Source organism: Odontesthes bonariensis, chromosome 1 (genome assembly GCF_027942865.1).
Source record: "Odontesthes bonariensis isolate fOdoBon6 chromosome 1, fOdoBon6.hap1, whole genome shotgun sequence".
In the NCBI taxonomy this organism is placed as follows: domain Eukaryota; kingdom Metazoa; phylum Chordata; class Actinopteri; order Atheriniformes; family Atherinopsidae; genus Odontesthes; species Odontesthes bonariensis.
In genome coordinates this window covers 11,025,450-11,050,702 of record NC_134506.1, presented here as the reverse complement: position 1 = coordinate 11,050,702, position 25,253 = coordinate 11,025,450, and the positions used below count along the sequence as shown (strand labels likewise).

At 39.8% G+C, this 25,253-nt stretch overlaps 1 protein-coding gene across 3 annotated transcripts in view; it reads right to left on the bottom strand.

Moving 5' to 3' along the window:
- Window positions 1–3,215: 3,215 nt before the first annotated feature.
- cdh8 (cadherin 8) overlaps window positions 3,216–25,253 on the bottom strand; it is a 117,583-nt gene continuing 95,545 nt past the window's right edge. For 2 of the 3 annotated variants that reach the window (XM_075470998.1, XM_075471060.1), the window contains exons 7-12: window positions 22,422–22,669; window positions 13,691–13,827; window positions 10,818–10,939; window positions 9,972–10,089; window positions 5,479–5,730; window positions 3,216–5,325 (exon numbers count right to left, since the gene is read on the bottom strand). In XM_075470998.1, coding sequence (XP_075327113.1) covers window positions 4,832–5,325; window positions 5,479–5,730; window positions 9,972–10,089; window positions 10,818–10,939; window positions 13,691–13,827; window positions 22,422–22,669 — 1,371 coding nt within the window. In that variant the 3' untranslated portion in view covers window positions 3,216–4,831. The remainder of the gene's footprint in view (window positions 5,326–5,478; window positions 5,731–9,971; window positions 10,090–10,817; window positions 10,940–13,690; window positions 13,828–22,421; window positions 22,670–25,253) is intronic. The other variant, XM_075471130.1, reaches the window with a different exon arrangement.

The window sequence follows — 25,253 nt, the reverse complement described above, 5'->3', positions numbered from 1 at the left end:
GGAAAGGAAAATAAAATGGCATGAAAATTGAAAATAGAATTATTTCTAATCTTCTGTACTCAAAAGAAATAAATAAGACCGAGGCAGATGGGTATTACTGTAACATAACACCACAGTTTACACTCAGGCTAATTAACATCATGCAAAAGTTTCTCATGTAAATCTTTCATCTCCGGTATATGTTCCTCTAAGGTGGGAACAACAAATCATTAGTAATACACAATAGCCTCAACGTAATCTCCAAGACTTGGGAAATAACAGATGGCTTCACAGGTCAGATTTATGTTATGAGTCTGTAGGATATAGTTAAAAAATGTGGAGGCTGTAACACTATCATGGACAGTTACAACTTGGTGCCACCAAGACGTTCTTCATTTGCAGTGCTTATTGATTTCATCTTTGGTCACCGTTGGGACTACATTTAAAAAGCCTACTATATCTTAAATAGAGCCGGTGTCACATGAAGACATGGTGGGTTTGTTTGTCCACATGTCCAGCACATGATTTTGTCTCCATAAAGATGCAGAAGTTGGGATATGTGAGGTTTTCGTTTTACGAATGTTTTGTAGAGGAAACTGTTCAAGCCACATGAAGCCAACCTGTAACCATGCATTTGTTTTATAGCTAACCAAACCCTAACTAACAGTCGGTGGGATTACATGGCACTGAAAGGATCAGATAATTGGCTAAATTACAATAAGACTGAGTTGAGTTGATCCAATTATCCTTGGATATATGGCGGTGAATGAATCGAATCATAGGCACAAAGCATGTCATACTCCGGTACGATAGGTGGCGCTGTACCCATTTCAACTATTGCTAATAGAGCCACTTCCGGTTGACCGCTTCACCACCAACAACAACAGCAAACTCAGGCATTTGAGAAAATGCCAAATGAAGAGCAAGATGAAGCTACGTCCCTCTACATTTAGTTTGTGATGAGCTGCTTATTGCACAAACGCGATGCACAACGGAGCATTCTCCATCGCTGTGTTTTTCTTTCTGACGGCGACAACAACAGTAATATCGTCTCTTCCGACTTCCGGTTTACGACCCCGGGAAAAAATCTTGAGAATGCGCAGAACGCAAAGTCTAATTCACCACGTGCTTCACCGTCTACAAGCAGGTTTAGTGTGACTTTCAACCGAGTTATCTCGGGGTCTTAATCCGATCGCGTGTAATCCGATCCAATTTCTTGTCAGATTAAGGTGTCTACATGCACTTAATAACTCAATAACTCAATCTTATTGTAATTTAGCCAATTATCTCATCCTTTCAGTGCCATGTAACCCCACTGAGTGACTGACAGGAAAGCTGAAAGGTGAAAAGTCCTTGCTCAACATTGGATCAAATGGGGCTGGAACCTTATTCTGTGGAATTAAAGTCCACTATGTAATACCAACCTCCTCCCTCTCCTACATCCTTGTAAGTATTTTTGAACATATTATAGCTGTATAAAATAACTTTTGCATCGGTTTCATATAATGCCAAACATTTAAATGTTACAGGATGCAAAGCAAAGCGTCTGTAAATGAAGTTCTCAAAGCCTGGGAAGTAGGCATGCTACAATTCTAAAAGGTAGATGGTATTTGATGATTTTTGAGCCCAGTAAGTGTGTTAATTTTCCTACTTTCATTGTGAAACTGCCTCATATTGTGCTGTGGACCAATGTAACTATTACACATTACAGAGTGAGACTGTGTTCCGATCAGGGTGACATAACCTCATTAGTACAGTTACATGCATCATCCTTGTCCATGTATACATGCAGTGGAGCAGAGTATGTCCTATGCTGCGCCACTATGTGAGAAAACATTCAAGACATTTTGCATTTCTAACTTTCTCTGTGACAGATCATACATGTAAATACAGCCGAATTCACTTCACAGATTCTGCCTGTAACTAAGCAAATTTTGTCAGATGACACTGGTTATGAAATCCGGATTTTTTTTGTGGGATTTTCAACCACAGGGCAATTTCTTAGCCACAATGAGATAATGTATTATTTACAGACGTTAACCAAAGAGGTTCAACTTTAGAGCATGTGTGGAGCACAGACGCCAGCTTGAATCTGGTTGAGCAAATTCAATTCAATTCAATTCATTTTTATTTATATAGCGCCAAATACAACAAATGTCATCTCAAGGCACTTAGATAGTAAGTCCAATTCAAGCCAATTGAAATTCAATTAATTAATAATAATCATAATTCATAAAATAATCCAATTCGTTCATATAGAGCCAATTTAAAAACAATTTCCTAGCTAAGAAAACCAACAGATTGCACTGAAAACTTTTTGTTTTTCGGTCCAATCTCCCGGCCTGAGCGTGCCTGAGGCGACAGAAGCAACTTTTCGCAACGAAATTTGATATGGATTACCAGTGCACACCAGTAACCACTCCGGTGAGTTGATTATTTTGAAAACGGACGTTTATGGTGCTTTTACGGACCTTTTAAGACATGCATATAACTTGCCATTCTGAAGCAGGTTGAGATGAATCAAAATTAGGCAAATACCGGAGACAGCAGTAAACATCAAAAAAGCGGTGAGGGGGGTTCTAAAACATTGCAGACGACTCAGAAAAGAGGCTTAATGTTGAAAATACCGCAGTTCCCCTTTAAGGCAGCATCTTTTCTTGAGCAGCCAAACATTTAAGAATACTTTTAAGAATACAATGTTGTCCTAAAACCTGGACCCTTTTTAAGCAACGGAGAATCTGCAAGAAGAGGAGAATGATGAGCATTTTTCCTTTTTTTGTTCTTTATAGTGTGTATTCATATCATGTTGCTGCTTTTGGGGTGCAGATTCAGTCAAAAGTTGTAACTACAGAAATTAATCAAGTGAGTTTGAAGTCGAAGACTGCTGAACTGACCTAGTGCCACTGAGGAACACGAAAACATTTTTAAGTGTGTTCATAGTCTATATGTTTTTAGGTAAGGTAGTAGTAAAGGTATTGAAACTTAGAAGAGCAGTTTGTATTGTACGATCATAAATTTTGTGAACTTGCAAAATGCATATTGACAATACATTCATAGCCTTGATTAAGCTTTTCACATTGTCTGTGAGACAAGCTTTCTGAGGTGAATTCATTCATCAGCCGTAATCCTTTTTCATCGTCGATATCCTCTCACCTGAATTTAGAAATAAAGAATCACGACTATACAGCAATATTTATAAAAATATATTTCACAAAGTAGGAAACAATACAGGGTATCTTAGATTACAGTACAGGGAGTAAATAATTGAACATACACATTTATAAGCATTAAAGCACAGTAGAAAATATGATCTGCATGTAGGACTATTCCATATATATTGATTAGTCTACCGAGAACTGCCATAATACTGTATCAGTACAAACTGAGTATGCACGCAGCTGTAGTGCCATTGAAATTGTCATTATGTGCAAGAGCTAACGTGCAGCGACAAAACCTACCACCTCATTGAAAGCTATGACGTTAGCAGTAACTCTATGTACAGTACAATTCTTTTTTTTATTGGTATCATACAGTGTAAGCACAATATGCACATGGTCTCAATTTCTCTTCTCATTTTTCTTGGGCTAATGCAATCTGTGTTTCCTAAATGGGGTTTGATGTTTAGAGGGAATCACATACTTTAGTTTAAATTGGACCATTGTGCTCAGAAGCTCACTGGCTGCACCCCAGAATATAGTACGAGCTGTATTTTACACAGAATTAGCATGTCTAAGAAAAGTCCCTGTCCCACAGTCCCAATTACTTAGTCAATCTGTACTATTTGAGTAACTTGGAGCTCTTGTTTGCCTGCTTGCATCTAGTCTATATCACAAACTGCATTGAATTCATGATATGGTTTGGCTATTAAGAAATAATGTTCAAGTGGTTCAAATAAGCTGAATGTGAAATAATCTAAGCACACTCACTTCAAAGTCAGCACAGAAAAAAATTACTTAAGAACAGATATACAAAAACTGATAGAACAGTAATGAAGAATCAACACATCTCTTGTCAAAAAACAGTAGATTACAATTGTATTTAATGTTGCTTCTGTAAAAAGAAGGCCTCAGAGTTTCTACATTTCTCTTTTTTGTCTTTACATCAGTCTTTTATAGGCTAATAACACTCGCGACCCACACTTGTAGCATGTAAATACAAAGAGTTGTATAAAGCAAGCCTCTCTGGGCTTTCGATAGTTTATAAATGTGGCCACCGGAGAACATATCAAATTTTGACAAATTTACTTTAAAGCCAATACTGCTTTGTCCTTTCGCATTTTTTTTCTTTTTTCCCCAAACCATATACATTCATCTTTGTAATGTAGACCACATATTGCTTTTTCATTTTCACTTAGTGTCCCTTCATTCATCAGCCTATTGGCTTAGGGAGACGTATGAAGAGTCATTCTGCAGCTTCTATAGTTCCATCTTGGTGTCCTTGGAGTATGGTGTCCGTTTAAGCTTCAGAGAACCCAACAATATCCGTTCATTGGGCAACTACCAGAAATGCCAGTATTTTTCTGCTACTGGCAGTCACAGTAAATGACTAACACCCAAAATACTGCTAGACACTCCACAACTGAATCTAAGTTACACTCCACAAGAATCATAGATCTCCTAATAAAGACATTGTTTTGCTCAACAATTACAATGCGCTTGACGTAGTGGATGACAACTGCTATATCTCACTCTAAAAAGAATACAAAAAGGTGGCCTCCCCTCATTATTAACAGTTCTTTTTTTCTTCTTTTAGACACCTGTTTCTAAAAGCCAGCCAACCCCCTAGCGTTTAATACACAAGTATGTGGACGGAAAAAAAATCTCAAAAGTCTTTTTTTCTAACAAATCAAAGGTCAGGTCTCACGGTCGCTCTCACCCACAGAGTAGAGCTCCCCAAGTCTTCTGAAGCGTGGGCCCCACTCTCTGAGATAGTCATAGTTCTGATCTGAGTCTGATGACGCTGTCTCCAGTGAGCTCAGGGAGCCGGCAATGGATCCTCGGCCCTCGTATCCATAGATCTGGATGGAGTCATAAGGCGGTGCAGTCGGATCATTGTCTGCCTCATGGAGCCGTACGTTTATGAATTCATCCACGTCCACGCCATTTGGCCCCGAGTGCTGGCCCGCCCGTGGCATAAACTGCAAGTCAGGCTTGATGTCCTTGCGTGGTAGGTAACCGTTGATGCCGTCCGGGTTCTGCAGCGTGGCAATGTCAAACGCTTCTGTGTCCTCTTCACCGCCTCCTTCATCATCGTATCGTATAATATTCTCGCGAACATCTTCGTCATCCTTGATAATAAGAGGCTCATTCTTATGTCTCCTCAGGGTCACAAATAGTACTACTATTACTATCAGAAAGAAAGATAGGACAAAAAGGGGGATAAAAAGAAAAAAGAAGAAGAATCTTGTTCAAGCTTTTAACAAGTGGATTTTCTGTTCAGTACACGAAGATCATTCATCAAAATCAGATTCAAGACAGTAAAAAAAACTCATTAACTCACCCAACAGGAGTATAATGCAGGCCAGGATGGCAATGAGAGCCCCCATACTTAGCCCAATAGGTAAGACGTAGGCTTCCACATTGCAAGATTGAACAATTCCATCTTTGCTGCACCCACACACTCTGATGGTCAAGGTGTTGGTGCTGCTCATCGGTGGATTCCCGTTGTCTGTCACAATGATGGGCAGGAAGTACATCTCCTGTTTCTGTCGTCTGAAGGTGTCGTGCTTGGCTAAAACACTGATTGAATTGTCTGTCAAACAGAGGTAAATCCAGCAATTAATTTTTTGCAAGGGGTGTGTGAAAAGTCCATTATTATTTATGGTGGCGACAGACTGAAATCCCATTAATAAACTGTGTGAAGATCAGTGCAGCATGAGGGTAAACTAATTTCATATCAATCATCACTTGGCTTTTTAGCATTCTCATATTCCATTGCTGTAAATGCCTTCCTTTTGTCCACCTTTGCTCTCTCAGCAGTGATATTTAATTTTGAAGTAAGACCAGCCCAAGTTTGCTATTCCTCTTTAGAAATCTGAGGAAATGAAGGGACCATGGCAGGCGACACTGGCTAAGAAGATGTGGCACATGTCGACCCAGAAAGGTGCCAGCTGCTCTTTGATGACACTTCTGTGAAGTTGTCTGCTCATTAGCTGGCACTCCTTACGCTGCTCACTTTATCAAACACTTGCATTCCCATAAGAATCTACTCCTGGTGATCTTATTGAAAATGTACAAGATGTCTGATAGTCTAACCTTTGCCTCGTTGATTGAGGGTGCATTGAAGACGGAGGGAAAATAAGAACTGTGCAGGATAAAGAAAAGGGCCATGGTGAAACGTCTGTATTGACAGAGCAAACTTAATCAAAAGATGGAATGCTTTGTGATAGAATCACTTGCTTTGCACAATCTGTAATTGATGTGAACATATGCTCAGATTTTTTTTTTTTTTTTTTTTTTTTACAAATGCTGCAACTAAGTGGTACGCTCTGCTTTGTGAGCACCAATATGTCCTACATCTTTTGGATCATTCGGCAGCGCATACCGAGTATCCAAGAATCAACTACACTGTAGTAAACTATCAGGACACGTCCTTGTATACAGGTCATTCTCATTTCCTTGCCTAATATTGGTGATAGAAATAGAATTGAGCATTTCCTGATTGTCAGCCCGCAGAAGGAGTCGTATCTTCAAAGAGTGGGATAGCTGTATAGATAACTTTCAAACAGACTGAGCTCACTGTTATAAGAATGCTGGTTTTATTATCCATTATATATTAGGCCACATAAACAGTGTTTGAACTACTGACTATTGGGTACTAATGAACACTGTGTACACTGAAATATTCACTGTCACCTTGTAAAAAGCAGAGGCTTCTTTAAATCAAGATTTTGGCTATAATCAACTCAGCATGTAACAGGCTACAAATAACAGTAAATGCCAGTAAAACTGCTGAGGTGTCTGAGCATTATGTGGACAGCTAAACACTGCAACATTCATAGATACCAAGTCGGTACAACTTAAATGCTTTTCAACTTCAGATGGGAAGATTTGAGAAAGAGGTCATGTTAGTCAGAGAAAAATCTTCATTTATAATTCCTTTCCAGCCAATGGACAACTTTCTCACTACTGACCCTATTTTGTGTTTGATATATTTACTGAATGCACAGATTGTGCTGAAATGTCAATAATATGAGGTGTTTTGTTCAAATTAAACTCCAAACACATTACATGTGTTGAACAACAGCTGCTTAAAAGATATAAAAAGATTGAGGACAATGCTGCGCTGAAATGTTGAACTTCACAGTTGAACAGCTCTTCATCTTTTTTTGCTGTGAGCAGGTATTTAAAATGATCAAAAGTCCCTGTCCCTAACATCACAGTGTTATAAATAGGCCTCCGATGAACCATTAGTCTTGGATGAGCCAAACATTCCATGTAACTGTGAATCTGACAACTAATGTAGCTTCATTTTCTCTGAATGCCAGAATTTGCAGAACTTGGAATGCTCACTTGATTTTCCAAAAGAACACTGACATGAAGAAGAACTGGATTCATTTTGTGAAATCAGTTTGAGCGCTCGATGGTTTGAAGGACAAAGTTAACCATCTTAAACCATAGTTGTTGGCACACCAAGCTGCTAGTTGGCAGTCAGGCCCATCTTGGGTGTTGGTGAATGTCTCCCTCTCTCCATTGTTGAGTTCCATTTTTCAACTGATCCAACATGTAGCATTACTGTCTTGTCTGTCGGTTAGAGAGCTCAAGCTGGCTGTTCAGTGTGCTTAATTAGTACATGATAAGGGTGTCCGAAGCGACAACAGGAAGCAAATGGCTAAGCATATGGGGGGGGGGGTTGGAGCCTATCCTGGCTGTTATTGGGCGAGAGGCAGGTACATCCTGGACATGTCACCAGTTCCTTTTTTATTTGGGATAGTCATTTAATCAAAACAAGCAATACTTTATAACAGCATGGATGTGTGGAGTGAAGAAACAACAGATAGGTCTGTAAAACACAGCACATGTTAAAGTTTATTACTTATTACCATTTTTTTTAACTATCCTGTCCTCTTCTTTCCCTATACTCTCTGTACTATCTCCCCTTTCTGCTCTGGGGAGCTACATGTTCTACTGCAGATTTGATACATACCGGGAGGATTTACTTGACTGCTCACATATACAGTAGATGAGTTTGGAAAAATCATCCAAAACTGTTAGACGGGACTACAGCTAAAATGCTAGCAACTTATCTCATTAGGCAACCAACCATGGCTAAAAGTCACATTAGTGTAGCTGTGTTCTGCAGTTGGCCAGTCAAACATACCCCATCATTACCCCTCTGCCCAGTGAAGCTTCAAGAAGTTGCAGATAATGCTCACAAAAATATCAAAGTCTCAAAATGTTTTTAGGGATACTTTACTAGAAATTGTAACAGTTAAGTTTCAAACATTACCTAAGATTAGCAAGCAAAGAGAGAAGTACCAGTTACTGCATTGTCTCTGAATGTTACTTTTAAAGCAATATCTCCAATTGGCCAAGCTACTGGCAAATTACTTATGTAGAGAGCTTTATAGTTTTAACGCAGATTATTTTTAAGTTAATCAGAGAATCTGAATAGTTCATCTTTCATTTTTGGCAACATGGCGAGTATTTTGTCTTTGGTACTTAAAATGGAATGCTCTAATACATTGCAGCCCCATCTGCTGAGAACTACATTTGCCAGAGTGCTCAATATCTTGTATAAAACTGATCAGAGCCTCAGCCATTTTCCCCATGGTAGGCAGCCCTTAACCTCTTCACTGTGCAATGTCTACAATTAGACTCATCATCACAAACAAAAGCCACGCAAAGAGCCTCACAGAGACCCTGGTGCTCTTCACTGAAGTGTCTCCCACAGCTGCCGATTCAGATAGAAAGAGTGGCTGAAGTGCTGGGAGATGTGGTGTGATGGGTGCCTTCTCTCTGTTTGGAATTAACAACATTATAGATAAGTGTGGTATGCGATATATTGTGCACTGCAGCACAACACATATTTACTGTGGTTTCAGGCAAGTGAGGAAAAATGAAGGCTCTTTGTTGTTTGGTCTAATGCATGGCTGTTCTTTAGTTGTGGAGGGGTTGTGTGGGTTCTAGTTATTTATGCTATTATATTTTCTGTTAAAAAGAGTGCCAGGCCCTGAAACCCATATGTTTTATACACGTTCAGACTGATTTACAGTTAAGGCCAGTTTTTTGCAGTGAGTTTTTACTGAGTCAAACACCCATCATTTTTTCTTTTCTGACAGAATTTTTTTTTTTTGCACATCTGACAGGAAAAGGTATTTTTTCTCTCTTTGGCCTTTTGAATATCAGATGCTCTTGATGTGTCAAAAGAAGACTGATATATTACCCAAGCTATTTTTATGTTTCCTGTGATTGCGCTGACTTCTTATGTTCCTGCGTGCTAATGTATCTATTTCAAAAGTAAAAGGTTTTTATTTTCAGCTGAGGATAGGAAGTCCACTTTATGACCTGATTTTTATGTATTTTCCTCCTGCAGTAAATTAGCCTGCAGCCTCAACGCCGAAACAGAAGGCTGGTACCATATGAAGAATTTTTTTGCCCGAAGCTGAAAACGTTACGCAACGTCATTTTGAACACAGTTTGTACAGTCAGTAGTGGAAGGGAGGCAGAAGAAGAAGGATGGAATACAGACAAGAAAAAATGCCAAATAAATGAGTAATATTACTTTATAATATATAATATGTAATATTTAGCAAAAAAAATTCAGACCATCTGCCATGATGAAACAACTAGGAAAAAAAGAAACTGGTGTCCAGACAGTTTTATATCTACTAACTGTGAGCTACTCTGATCCACCAGATTTCATCTCCGGTTCGGCTAACACGCCGCAGGTTAGAGACGAGACTGGAAAGCCATTGAAAAAAAGTGGAGAAAGTGCAGTCATTCAGCCTCATGAAAGAGCTTGTTTTGTTCCCAATTAATTTTTGTTCACACCTTGGTTGTTTTTGATGGTGAAATTGGGGTTGTTGAGCATCTCGGGGACTAGACGATAGTCAAAGTAGTGTCCTTGGATTGGGTCATCTTTATCAACAGCACTGACGGTCTGGATCACCTGTGGTGAAAAAGAGAGACAATAGGATAAACAGAGGAGGGCTCAAAGCCATTAGAAGAGGCAGCTTAGTTATCACTGTGTTTTTGCCGCTGCAGCCTGCCTCGGTAAAAAAGTGGCCGGATCACACCTGATGAAATATATGCCCTATTCATTCCTGGGGTTTGAGATTATTATCAATGAGGTCCTGTCTAGTCTGGCACACTTTTAGGCTCCCAGCTCTATCTTTTAATATGTCATCATAGGTCTTATCACACCATATGTCTTAATGATTGATTAGAATTTAGAATTCAGGCCCTGCAGGACAGTTTCCCTTTTTTCAGTTTCCTTTTTTCCCCTCTTTCAATAAAGCTTCCTATTGTACGTACGCGGGTCCCCTGAATGAGGTCGATTGATGAGAAGGAGAATGCTAAGTACTTGTCCAGGATTTTTGGCTGGGGAAAGCATTGTGCCATCTGGAGGAAGACATGAAAGACTGTCTTGAATTATGATCCACTCTGATCAATCCTGACTGCTCTCATTTCCCCTTTGCTCTGTGCACATTGTGTTGGAGAGAACTGTTTCAGAGCAAAAGGACCGCACTCCCACCTCTGTGGTTTCTCAGTGAAATAAATAGCCTATAATTCATTGTGGCCAATCATTACAGGGGAGGAGAGAGAGACAAAGAGAAGGACAGAGAGTAAGAAAGTGACAGATCACTGCTTTGATGAATGAGTCATTTCTTTCCTTACCTGTCCAGGCTTTCCATTTTCACACAGAAATGCCTCGTATTCGGTGGCAAATTCAGGGGCATTGTCATTAATGTCCATCACTCTGATGGCCACAACTGCCCTCGATATCTGACTGTGGTTTCCTAAGATAGAGAGATGGATAGATATATAGATTCAAAAGAAGGAGAATCAAGAAGAAAAGAAAAGTAGTGTTGAATGAGTTGGACAAACAAGATTATTCATGAAATCCCAGGTAAATTCAGTGACCTAGTTTTAATTTCCTTTATTTACCATTTTTATATCCCCCTCTAATTTCCTGATAGGATGTCGGGTAATAAGCCACATCAATCTTTTTTCAGCAGGTATCAACAATGCAAAACAGGAATCAAGGCAACAGGAAACAAAATAAATCATTTCAAAGTGCTTTGAAAAATCTCCTGTACACTCTAATGTTTAATACATGAGAGTTAAAACATTCATAATAATGACTCACTGGTAACTAAAGTAAAAAAAAAGACATTAAAAAGCAATATAATTAGGTGATTTTGAGTGCAAAAATTCATCACTTGACAGTCCCTTTCGAGAGTCACTGTGAACTGGTGTATTTATTAATCAGTGGAGCAATTGCCAATTTGTCAAGCAATTCATTTTTAATTTAGTCCCAAGAGAGCTATGTCACTGTGGTCAATTGCACTTGTATTATATGATTTACTTGTTTTTATTTCAGATCAGAACATTGCCTTAACACGATGGACATACAGTAAACCTATCTGAACACAATCTGTCAAATCCAAAACGACTTTAAAAACACTATTATGTTCATTTAAGTCACAGATAAGTTTGTGCAGATGATCTATAACGTAGTAAAAGAGCGATAAAGCTGTTAATGACCTATTAGCTTCAAATAAATAGCACTAGTGTAAACCTTTCTAACTGTATAAGGTACTGACCACACTGTACCATGTGAGGGTGCAGCAGCAAAAATCCCCAGTGCTACAGAATAAACCAGGCTGGATTTCATTGCTTATGAACTAGGATTAAACTGGGATCTAGAAATATTATTATCTGACTTTAAATGCTACATATTCCACAGAGGAGTAATTAAATATACATTTAGTAGCAGGTAATATGGAATTCTGTGTACATCAATCCAGTCTTACTCCAGAATGTGTAATCTTTATTCAGGTCAAGTGTAACATTTTACAATTTACACTTTAAAATTGTAACATAACTACACTTTCATGACTCCAAATCTGCCTGGCTCTGAAATCTAAAGTCATTACACCATAGACTTTAATGGTCCAGTCTGATCTTATACTGTCTGGAGACTTCTCACTTTTCAACTTCACAGTCTGTCATTCAATAAAATAAATTAATACAATTTTAGGGTTATATAATGATTAATAATGGTTAGCGTCGGGATTAAAAACCATACGATTAGGCCTAAATATTAAGAATTACAGCTTTTGCAATAGAAAACACCTGGCAAAGTAAAATGTTACTATCTTACAATTTCTACACATATACTGCGATACGATTTTGCTGTGTGCACAAATGTTCCACCCTTTCAATTAAAGTAAGGAAGCCCCTTAAAAATTCAAGGTCTTCAGCTCTTCCAGGAGATGAGTTGAAAAAGAGGTAAACAGTGAAGTGAGTGGAAATTGACAGTCAGATAGACAGTGATAGATGGATTAGAGCAGTGGGAGGATGAGACGCAGCCCCTCCTCACAGAAGTGATTTTCCCTCTGCAGCAGACAGGGAATAGAATCTGATTAGTCAGATGTCAACTGGTGCGAGGCAGCAGAACGAGCCTCCGTTTGGGTGGCAAATGGCATCGGGATAGAACTAGGAACACATCTATTCCTTTTCACGCCAGAGAGGGTACCGCCTTCTACTCTCCATCTGTGAAGAACAGCAAAACTGCCGTATTTATTTTGGCAAATTCCTATTAGGTGCTCTCAGAGATGCCACGATCTCAAACGACAGTTACTTTGCCAAGAGGCATGAAAACATGCCTTCAATGTATGGGTGCACAATGTGACAAGGGAAGCAGCTTATCCAAAAAAAAAAAACATGCTTGGTGTCTCTGACGGGCTGCTTGGATGGCTAGATTTGTCTTTACTGCACAGCCAAAACATTCTGACAGTGTTTGCATTTAGATTTATTCCTACAATTAATAAATGTTTCTTTTGATTAAAGAAAGGACGGGACAGACACAGAAAGAGACAGAGGGAGAGATACAGCAGAAGCACACAGAAAAGTTATAAGCTGAGTAAATTTCTATTCCAATAGCTTAAAGGGGTACATTAAGCTTTATCACATCATACAGCCCCCCTGAAACAATCTGTATGCAAATAAAGCCTTACATATGGTTGGAGCTGCATGTAGCCCTGCCGGCAAGATTTCCTACATAGTCAGGGAGTTTTGTGGTTCGCAGATGTTCTTTAATCTGTAATGGATGCTGGCGTTGGAGCAATCCACTCTGGAGCATGTCTTTAAAACTGTTTATTTGATATGTCTTAATGTTATTGCACTTCCACAAATTAAGTACTGAGCTGTTTAATTCAATCAAAACTCAGCAAATTAGGGTGTTTAATGCCTCCGCAGATTCCGATGCAAATTGTTTGTGTTATGCTCTCAGAACGTTTAAAAAGTGCTCCTTTAAAAAGTGTTAAATTGTTGAACAGGAGGACTAGGTGTAGCAGGTCGGTGACTCCTTTGACTGAGACAGCTCATGAAGTCACTCAGAGGAGGACGGAACGGTGCGTGCCTTCCTGCAGTTACCCGTTTTTAAACCCTGCGTGCCAGTGCATGTCTAATAGTATGCTGACTTATAGGACATTACAATTCATGAGGCAGATTGTGCTCGAAAGAATGGAGTCAGGGTTACTTACTGACTTCTGTGGCGGTTACAGTGATGTTATGCCACATGTCTGTCTCCCGGTCCAGCGGTTTGGCCAGCGTGATTTTCCCATCGTCCACATTGATGTTAAACTGCCTCTCCAGATCTGTGTGGCGATCGATGAAGTACCTGCAAAGATAAACAAACACCAGAAATTTGAGCCAAATCGCTTTAGCAGCTGCTCCACTGAAGCATCTTTTGAAATCCTCTGGGTGCTGTGGTGCTGAGCCTTATTCATCAGGAGAAACCTGTAGATCAATGCACATTAAAAACAGTACAGAATCAATAATTATCATCTGAGGAATAATTATAGCCTTCGTGTGAGCAGCTTTACAGCCTAATAATGTCTCAGAAGCCTCCATACAATTAGGGTGACCCCCCCCCCCCCCCCTGCAAACAAATGCCATTAGTACATGTTACTGTATGTCAGGGTAAGAGATGTGGGGTTGTTAACCCTGTTCGGCATCTCAACACTCAATGGTTCCCGAAGGCTTTGCATTAATGAGTTCGGACAGCACTGTGTCACATACAGACAACATGGTGGTTGGTGGTGGGGGGGGGGGGGGGGGGGGGGGGGGGGGGGGTAATGAATGTAATGGAGATGAACTGCCTATGTCTTAAGAGTGTCCTTCTCTGGTTTGTTGGGTCATTTCCATTTTTTCTCTCCTACATTTCATCACACACCTTTGTCTAACAATCCACATGTAGCTTTGCTTTTTGCAGCCCGGCCTGCAAAGCACTAACATTCTGGGATGTCAAGAAACTTTGAAATACAGAAGCAACACTTACAACAATCCTGAACAGACTGAAGCAGAAGGTATGAAATTGGAATGCACATAAAAGAGAATTTTCCAATGCCATTTGAAGCTGTGAAATTGCTCTTTCATGTTGCAGCGTGCACAGCTCCATTTCTTGGGACATGCCCACACAAAACTGCCAAAAAAAAAAAAAGAAGCTGTCATTATGGGTCATCTTTGGTTTCACACGTTTCATTTGACATCGTGTGGGACTGTCATAAACAACCTACTCACCCGAAATGCAAGGCCGCTGTGATTCACGTGAGCTAATTACACCATGTACTGCACATCTATCTCCGTACCTCCGGGACAAACTCCTTGCTCATCTCTCGCTGTCTCACTCTCTTGTCCTCCCTCACAATCTCTTCCCACTCACTCAGTGAAGAAGTGTTTTCTTTTTTCCTTTCTTTTCCATCCAGCTGGGTCTCAAGCTCTTCCTAATCCAATCCCCCTATCCAATTCTTTGCAATCCCCCTTCTGCACACAGGCGTCCCCCCTCTGTCACCAGGTGCCCCGCTCGCCCTGGGTCTCATACCATCTCATGCTGGAACTGCTCATCCCTATCAGTGCAGACCTGGTGGCAGGAACCCTGCATTATTTGTATGAGGGAAAGAAAGGTAACTGAGGATGGTGGGGATGCAAAGAGAGGGAATGAGAAACAGAGAAAGAGCGCCAGACAAAGATGCAACAACTGTTTACGTGAAGGAGGGTGCTGCTTATACAAGGATGCTGGGAAATGAAATAAATAAACCGCTGGCCCAGATTCCAATTGTTGCAGAGATGTACCAAGCCATGACATTTTCATTTTTGAGATGAAATGGTGTAAAATCCTCCAGACGACGGGCTGGGAGAGGTCCACAAGGACCCCCCCTCCAACCCCCATCCCTCCTCCTATTTCTCTCTTGCCCTGCAGACGCAGAGCACTTTCAAGACAGGCAGGCAGCAGCAAACCACCTGGGAGCAGCCTCTCTCCTGCAGACTGAGTGGATCCCAGTCAAACTCTTGACAGCCTCACGTGGAAGCAAGGAGACAGACCCTGAAATGTTCTGCCACCTGTCACTCAAACTGACAACGTGATGTGAAAAGAATTAAAAGCAAATAAAAAAATGATAACCAGTGTTATACATGCACATTTTCCTGAGTGTGCGCGTGTCTGCGTGAGTTTGTATCAAGTCGTTTCAGCTCTGCTTCTTCTTTCGGGAGCCTTTAAAAGACATTGGACTGACCTCAGTGCCAGACTTGAGAGTTAACACAGAGGCTGCTTGTGCCTCAAATGACGCCTCACACAATGACAACATTCAGCCCTGATGTGAAATGAAGGTAATACACCTATCAAACTGCAGCAGTATGACAGGAGCTGTTCTGAGTATCTAAAAAAGAGAACGTATAAGCTGTAATCAGTGAGACTGTTATTCTTTTTTCCATTCACTTACGGATCTTTGTACTGGCTTTCTCACAGTTTGCCTGTCAATCAAACAGTAGGACCAGTACATCTTCTCTGTTTGAGTTTCTATGGGTGGCAATTTTAAGTCTCTTTAGCTATGCTGGCCATCATTGCTCAAGTTAACTGCAGTCTTCCTTTTATTTTTTCCATCACAGAGTTCATTTTCCAGAAAAACAAATATTCACTGTTAATGCAGAAAAAAGAAAGGTTGTCTATCACTGAAATAGTATCAAATCGTATTGTGGCAATCCACACCATCTTCCCCTTTCAAATGTTATTCTCATGTCAATCATGATGCTGTAGTGCCACATGTATCATGTGATTATGTCAGCGTAAGGTTAAAAAGATGTGCTGCCAATTCTACATATAGATACAGCTGACATTGCTTTTATCTTACATGGACGTGGATTTTGTCAGAAGCTGCAGTAGAAAAACTGGTGCAGAACAGCAGCATGGAAAATGACTTGTATGGTAACTTGTCATATAAATTGGCCAGATTTCTGTCACTGAATAAGGTTTGTTCCATTGGTAGCAGAAGCAAAGGGGAGCTTGATTGGAAACTCAACTGCATGAAGAATTAATAAACATTTGAGAGTGAGTGAACAAACAGATCTACAGAGCTGAGAAAATGACCACTGTAGCCAAGACTAGTGAGGTGCACATGGCTGGTTTTCTATGACATGGCGAAAAAGTTCAATATTCAAAGTTTTAGCTGCCCAGGCTCAGATTACTGTTGTTTCCTTGCTTCAGATAACAAGCTATATAGGTGGACAGAACAGACCATTTGCCATGTGATTCAACAGAAGGTAGTCTACTGTAAGCCTGACCCAAAACAAGTCCTGGTAACCTCTCAGTGTTGTAAACTAATGTTATGTTTGATATGATGCTCAAAAAATTAGGGGAACTAATGACCAAGGCCATCCCAAGATGACAATCATGAAACAAAATTATCTGAGAAGCGGTGTGAGGCAGTACCTTGAATTTCCTAATGTAAATGGCATAGTAATGAACAAAGGCAAGGCCGCTCGTTGACTTTGTAAAAAGTCGAGACACAACATATAAATGTCAGGTCAATGTTGGGTGTTTAGCATCATTTAAATACCTGCTATTTAGCCCAGTCAACTTCAGCAGGCCCTTTGTAAAAATGCCACAACAAACCTGATTAAGATCAGCTTTATTGGTCATGCATACATGCATGCAAACAAAATTTGTCCTCTGCTTTTAACCCATCCAGGTTGGCACCTGTTGCCATGCACATCACAGGGTCACACAGTGACAGATGCCAACCTGGAGCGGTGGGCAGCCGTGCGCAGCGCCCGGGGAGCATGGGGTTACGGTGCCTTGCTCAAGGGCACCTCGGCCGTGACAAGGAGGTGGATGGACACCCCTCCAGCTGTCAGTCCCACCAAATTTTTTGAGTGGCGTGAGTGGGAATCAAACCTGCCAACCTTCCGGTTATTGGACAACCGACTCTAACCACTGAGCCAAATGTGGCGAGGAGCAGAGTAAAGGATGATATTTTTAGAGCCAACAACACCACCTGGGGACTTGCACCCCAGGATATGACAACTGAAACCCTAATTGCTGTAAGGACACGGGGTCGTGACTGAGGAGGCAGAGACTGTAAAGTAAAGAAAATATATTTTTATTGAAAGTAATATTTATGAATAAAACTTAAGTAAAGCTGCTGCTTTACTTAAGAAGAAACGAGAGAAAAGGGTTAAACACAAAACGAATTTAGTAAACTATTTTTATTAACAGAGAGCTAAGGCCAGCTATAACAATACTAGAAGCCACGGCTTGATATCAACATTCCAATGTAAAGATGAGGCACTGTGGTATTGTGGATGACATTTTAACATTAGGTTAATTGTGTGTTTATTTCAAATTTGATCAAAATTGAAAATTTTTTGAAAAATGGGACAGCACTGATGACTCCTGATCAAACATCTACAGATGTGCAAAGCTGGAAAGCCATTAGGAGAGTTCTATAGGGATCAAACTACACCGTGACAACACTGCTTGTGTTATCTCTTATATATAACTTAACATACACTCTCATAATGGAGTCATACAGTACATTACACGGATAAAGCACACAATGTTAAACGTGTCACTGATTTGACTGTGCACAGCAAACTGTAAAGGTTAAGCAGCCATTGAAAGGTTTGTGTATTTGTGCCAGTGAGTCTCTTGTCTTTTAGAGTGTGAATGCGTACATGTTAGTGCTTGAATAAGTTGGAGGAAGAGGAGGTTAAAAAGATTGAGCACAATTTTTTATTTTTTTTGCCCACAGAGAACAAAATGCCTCTGACATTACTGCTTGTTATTAGGTCAGCAATTCCACTGGGAGGATCACAGATGTAGAACTAATTTAGCCGTCCACTGAATGCTGACCGTTTGTGTTTGTTCACCACATTTTATTCAGGTTGGCTCCCAAGCCATTTGAAAGGTCCCAACTAATCTATACTATAAATAATAAAACATAAAAGACAAAACACAAGGAAAAGTAGAGAACGTAAATAAACCCTTGTGGAATAGATGTCCTTGGTCAAACTGACAATAAATTTCCATTCATTTCAAAACCACCTCATACACATGACTGTTTGTATTACCATATGCAGCATGTCAGCTGTCAGCTATGCCATAGCCTAACAACAAAACAAAGCCTGCCGAAATAAACAAGCCACCGCGTTCGTGGAAATTCCACAAAAACATAGGCAAAAATGAGAAAAAGTGACAAAATATGTATAAAACATGAAGCAGATTTAGGCTATTCTTGTCACAGTATCAATATTTTGGAAGAAAATACACTCGCAGCTATTCTATGAAACCCAGCAGTTTGTTTCAGACAACCTCAGTGACTGCCAGATGTCACATTGCTTTTTATCTGTGATCAGTCGGGTAGAAAACGACAGAGCACAGGCTCCAGAGAGAAGCAACACTGAGGGAGCATTTCATGAGTGCACCTGAAATGTTATTGGTTGGATGCATTAAGTACAGCTAAGGGGTTGTTTGTCTCCTGAGTGCAGTGAGGACATGGCAGCCCACCAGAGCACTCGCCCCGAGTGGTTTTAGACTCAGACTGGTTTGGTCCGGTCGGGCAGGGATGTGGGGAAGGGGGGAGGGTGTAGGTTGTGGGGATTTAGACGGAGAGTGATTCTAATCAGCGGGGTCGACTCGAGAGCTTGTTGAAATGGTGGCAGGAGCGTATCCACATCAATGCTGCTATCACTGCTGCCACTCCACATGTGCGATAGATCCATCTACAGCTTTCATTTGGGACACCTGTTCTCTTTTCAGTTTTTGAAACGGCAATAAAGTTCAGAAATAACTGGACAGATAGAGAGGTAGGAAGAAACTGTTGGCTGACGGTAATTTATGATTAATTCAAGTGTGAAAGGCCAACATGCTGAAAAGTTAAAGCTGACATTTTCAAGTATTGTTTCTACAAAAATACCTGTTTCTCAGCTTATTTATGTTTCATGAGCAAATTTTGAAAAATATATATAAAGCAGTTTTTTTTTTGTTTGTTTCACATTGAAAAGTAACGTTTTTTATTCTTGTGATGTTTCTGACCAAAATACTACTCAATGATGAATAGGTGAAGTTTTCTGGTTAGGCTCCAGCCCAAGGTTGTCCATCATTTAGAAATACTTGCAATTTTTGTAAGAGGCATCAATAAGGCTACAACCCTCTCTCAGCCCTTATTTTTTGTAGGATTAAAATCTCCCAGCCTGTAATCATTTTATCAGCACAGAGCTCAGAGTTACAGGCTAATACGAACCGTGACTTTAAGTACAATCAAAGGGTCTTTGAGGTTTAGGGTGATGCATCATTCTAAGCCCTCCATGACAATACTTTGTTTAATCTCACCCCCCCAAAGAAAGCACTCAGCATCAGTGACAGATCGTGTTGAAGATATGGAAGGGCGGGTGGAGGTAAAAATATGTGACGGAAAATGTTCAGATAAAGCAGTTTTTTGCAAATAAACAGAAATTAGAGAGTGAATGTCTGGTGGTGTGTTCATTTTTAGAGGATGATCAGCGTTTTTACAAGAGCAAATAATTAGTACGACTTTCTACGAGCTGCTTCTGTTTTATTTCTACGAATAAAACTGCAATTGTTTTTCAAGAACATTCTGAAAAGGTTCACTTTCTCTCTCCTTTTCAGCCTGATAGTCACGTAAAGCCCTTAAGCAACACTTCTCTCTACAGAACAACCTCCATACAAATGATAAAATTGGTGATTAAAAGTTGAATGGGTACCATGAATAGAATAAGTTTGAATGTAGAAAGAAAGACAAAAATAAACTGCAAAAAAGGCAAGTGACCAGGTGTAGAGACGGCAGCTGATGACTCCGTTCACTCTGCATCACGCTCAAAACATTTTATAAGTGCTCAGACAGATTATCTGAACAGCTTTAGCAGCAAATGCAATTTCAGAGTCCATTAGCACATTTTAATATGATTACATTTAAAAACAAATTGAACTTATCTATACTTTGAAGACTAATGTGGAATTACATTTCTTGGAGGACTTTCATTCCGCAACTTTTTGTTCGTGTTATTTTTCTTCTTTCTTTCGTAAAAAAGAATCACAGACATATCTCTAAAGAATGATCAAATCAAATTGTTGTAATCTATGGCAAATGTATCTCTTCATTAATTAGAGGAGAAAAAAACATAGTACTATGTAACACCTTCACTGACTTTAAGGCATGGACTTCACTAATGAAAAGCAATATTCTTCATCAATGAGGTTCTTTCTTTTTATCTTAGCAGTGGACTTCATCATCACCAAATCTACGGTCTATTGAAAAAGTGTCCGCAATTTGAATGTAACTGTGCATTTACTGTAGAGGTAATAACTGCCATCTCACCTGGCTCTGTACCTGACATGAACATCATATCATCAATCAGTGTGGGAATTTGCTTCTTTTCTTCAGGGTCATCTTTATGTATTTCACTGAACCTGCACCAAAGAAAAGCTCCAGCATGATCTCCTTGCCAAATGCAGAACCACGATTCATCTCTGAATATCGCTTTCATCCAATAATCCACAGTCCACGATTGCTTCTCTTGAGCCCAGTGTAACTGGCTTTTCTGGATGAAAATCCCATTTCCTTCATCCAGTTTCTTACAGTTCAGTCATAAAACCTTGACTCAAGTACAGTCATTTTCTGTTCTCAGGCATATTGCTTTGAGTTTTCTGTCCTGAGGCTTTGACGTCTTCCTTGGAAGATCTGTATGTTTCCCCTTTATAACCTTCCCATTTTGTTTGTTAGACCCACCAGACTGGGAACAACTAACATCGTTTTCCACACTTAAACTTGAAGAGTTTAATAATCCTCCCCACTGTTTCGACGGCCAGCTCTCTTGTTGGGTTCGTGTTTCTCGTCAATCACTCAGGAGTAGCAGCTTGTTAAAGTCAGACTAATTTGCATATACATATATCGATTTTTGCAAGTACCTTTTTTTTTAAATGCATAATCCATAATATCTTACTTTACTTTACTTTACTTGTTTTCATCATTTGATTTTTACTAAATAAAATAGCTTAATTTAACATCTTCCAAGAGTAGTGATTCCATATTTTTTTGCCAGAATTGTACAAATTCAATGCTAAAAAATACAAATTTTGTCCCTCTGTCACCTTGCCACACGTCTATATAAAAAGTAAAACAGACTAGCATCAACAAACATAGAGATAAGGACAAACAGGCAAAATATGTTATTGCACATGAGAGAAGAAGCATCCTGTAACCTCGGGGCTCAATTCCTCCTCCTGGCAATCTCATCATTATACATGAGGATGCAGCCAGAGAAGCAAAAAAGAGTGGGCAAAAAAGTAGAATGGTAGAATGAATCGGTCCTTTTCTACAGCATCAACCATTCTCTGAAACCCAGCCTGCTCTCTGCTCACCAGGCAATTACACACACCTGTTGAGTGTTGTCCCGGGAATGCGGTCAGCAAGTCACTGGAGAATTAATGAAATGCCAAGGTGGAGGGAGAGAAATTGCCTGTATAACCTATCCTCAAGGTGCCCTTGTGGTATTTCCAAGAATAAGTCACACAAGAGGAGAGTACACTATTCTATAGCATGGCTGGTCACCCAAGAAAAAGGAAAGTTGTGTTTTCTTGAACTCATAATCTACTTTTTTTGTTCATCTGCGGAAATGAGAGCAATCACTGAGTTGCTTCCTCGCTGCACAAGACACTCCCGTCTCCAAAGGTCAGGGACAAGAAGAGATTTAATTGCATGCCTCAGTGTCAACCCTTTTATTAAAATAAGTCATTATAACCTGAAAAGACCCATTTGTTAACCCACAGTATTCTTGCCAGTACTTCTTGAAGTTAAGCTGAAGAGCTTTTTTCCTTTGCACATTTCGCTGCCATCTTGCTGAGGTGAGTCAGCAGCAGATGGTTAAGCAGGAAAAGTCTGAAGTTCTGTCAAGACCTCACTGTTAATTGCTTCTTACCTGACAAGGCTTCCAGATGCGTCTGGATCCCTGGCGGTGACTGTCCCTATGACAGTATTGATGGGGGCGTTCTCGTTCACTTCCAATAAGTACACGGGTTTGGAGAAAACAGGAGGCTCGTCTGAATCCTCCACCACAATCTTCATTGTGGCCGTGTCCTTGAAGGGCCCGCTGCTGCTGGGCTCCGTGCGGATGTTGGTAGCTTCAACCTTCAGCGTGTACGCTCTCTTGCTCTCATAATCTAAAGGCTGTAAAGAGGCAAATAAAAAAGTGGTCAAACACTGCTTTAGCGTCCTCATTTCATAATATTTCAAAGGACATTAATTCCACAATTCAGCGGTAGAAACATTAACATTAATAGAATGTTAACTTAACTACAGTACAGCTTTGATTTTATTGTGTTTTACTTAGAGTTAGTTAGTTAATTGTGATCCAGTCATGTAAAGAATGAATCTATGCACTTCAAATTTTACATACAAAGCTCAAAAGTACCTGACAATATACAAGGCAGTCTCATAGAAGCTTGTGAAGTTGTCTAAAAACTCTCTTTTCTGGTGCAAATGAACTTAAAAATAACTTCATATAGCATGACAGTCTCACTGCATTTTGTGAAACTGTCCTTAAAACAGTGAACACCAGATGTGGAGCGGTCTGTGGCGTAGTGGGTACAGCAGACGCCCCATGTACAGAGGCTATAGTCCTCGTGCAGCTGGCCCCGGTTCGAATCCCGCATCGGACAGCCCTTTGCTGTGTGTTATTCCCCCTCTCTCTGCACCCTGCTTCCTGTCTCTCTTCACTGTCCTATATAATAACTAAGGCATAAAAAGCCCCAAAAAATTATTAAAAAAAAAAGACTCCAGATGTAGAACTGGAGAGATTCAAGCTGGGTGACAGTATCAGTAAATCACATGAAATCCCTGCTCAAGCCATAAAGAAACCACGCTCCTAATGAAGCCAGGTGCTTGTTCAGATATATATGGGATTGCAAAATTGTGATTCTTGTCAGTCTCCCAACAGAAGTCATCGGAATGGACAGCGTTCCTAAGATAAGAGCATTGTGACAAAGATTATACGTTTTCAGTCCCAGACACAGCGAGACACGTGCCTGCTTTCTTCCTGCAAGGTTCACTTCCAACAGGGAACGGGCATTTCATGCTTCTGGCTGCTGGCGGTTTCATCCAGAGCAACCTGCAGACCCACATTTGTCCACTGCCTAATTTCTGCTCTCACGTTATGTCGAGATTTATGTTTTCCTTGGTCAGGTTTAGGCATTAAAAAACAATTTTGGTTAGAGAACATAAGGGCTTGTCTCAAACGGATCTTCAGGCATTTCTGCATCAGACATAAGTGTTGGTAAATTTTTCTAAACCATAAAAGCTCTGTGTTGCAACACTGTGGCTCATCTTAAAACAGTCTGGGTTGCAACACGGAAAATGTTCCATGGACTACACCCGTAAAGTAACTCCGAGTAAAAATCCACAATGTAGCATTCGTTCGAGTCACAATGAAAAGTTTTAGGTTTGAGTTGTTTGATGTGGCAAAATATTTGCTCTTGTCATGGCCCCTCTCTGAGTAGCTTAAAGCTTAGCCTGTTTCCACGTCTCCAAACTGAGAGTGCTCTGACTGCTGTCTACTGCAGATAGGACACTGACCACTACAAAGTACTTCACACAAACTCACACAAAAAAAAAACACAACAAGAATACACAAACCTTTAAAACAGACCTTCAAAATCTTATTTTCTGGGTGCTCTAAATAAGTGCTGCTCTCTTTTCAAAAAGTGCAAAATGTGGTTCAGACTGGATATCAAATAGTGTCCATCAACACATAAGCATTTCTTTTTCATTGTGTGTCTCTTTCACAGTTTGTCTTGACATGAATGACGTGAATAAAGTGCACTGTTTTTAATTAAAGAGGCGACTCTATATATTCATAAAAGTATTATTCAGCCTGTAAAAACAGTGTTTCAACATATACTGGCCCCCGGACATAATCTGATCATTTCATTGGGATTATCTCGACTTGTTTTGTACAGTGAGAAATAAAGCTTTCATAAAGCTTTACAAGCAAGGAGGGTGTGCATATGTATATGTATACATATTTACACACGCACGCACACACATATATATATATATATCAAATATAATATAGTAGAAAAATGGTCCACTGTGGTTTATGATAACTTTAATTTTTTTTTTATTTTGTTGTATGTTGCTTAAAAAGTTTTATACATTTTCACTTAACTTATTTGAAATGGAAAACTTTCATGATTTTTCTCTCAGTTCCTTTTCTACAAATATAAAAAGTCTGGCAGAATGAGCCGTGTTGAACTGAGACTCCAACACATCTTCACATAGCTGCTACAGCAAGATTGATCAAGAGGAAAAAGCTACAACCTTAAAGTCCTTACTTTGATCAACATTTCCAAACAAATGTCAAGAGTTATTTGATCATCATTTGGATTAAGATCCGTTCGTCACTATACCTTCAGTTTTTAGTTCTGCATAATTATAAAAAAAAATGTCCAACCTTTGTAAGCCTGAGAGAACCAATTTCCTGCCAATGCTCGCAGTGACAGTGGATGATTTGCACGTTTACTCTACAAACAACCAGTCAACATAAAAAAAGAAAATACAACAAGTGTTTATTTAAGACTATGAGAAAATGGATATATTTAATTTTTGCTTAAATATAGGTAATAAGTACATCTATTTAATCCATTTTTCCCCATACTCATATGCAGTATTGTCTTTACTGACTACTCGTCATTAATATTTAAGAGAGAGACAGAGAGAGACAGAGTCAGAATTTTAGTTTCTTGGCATCTCTGAG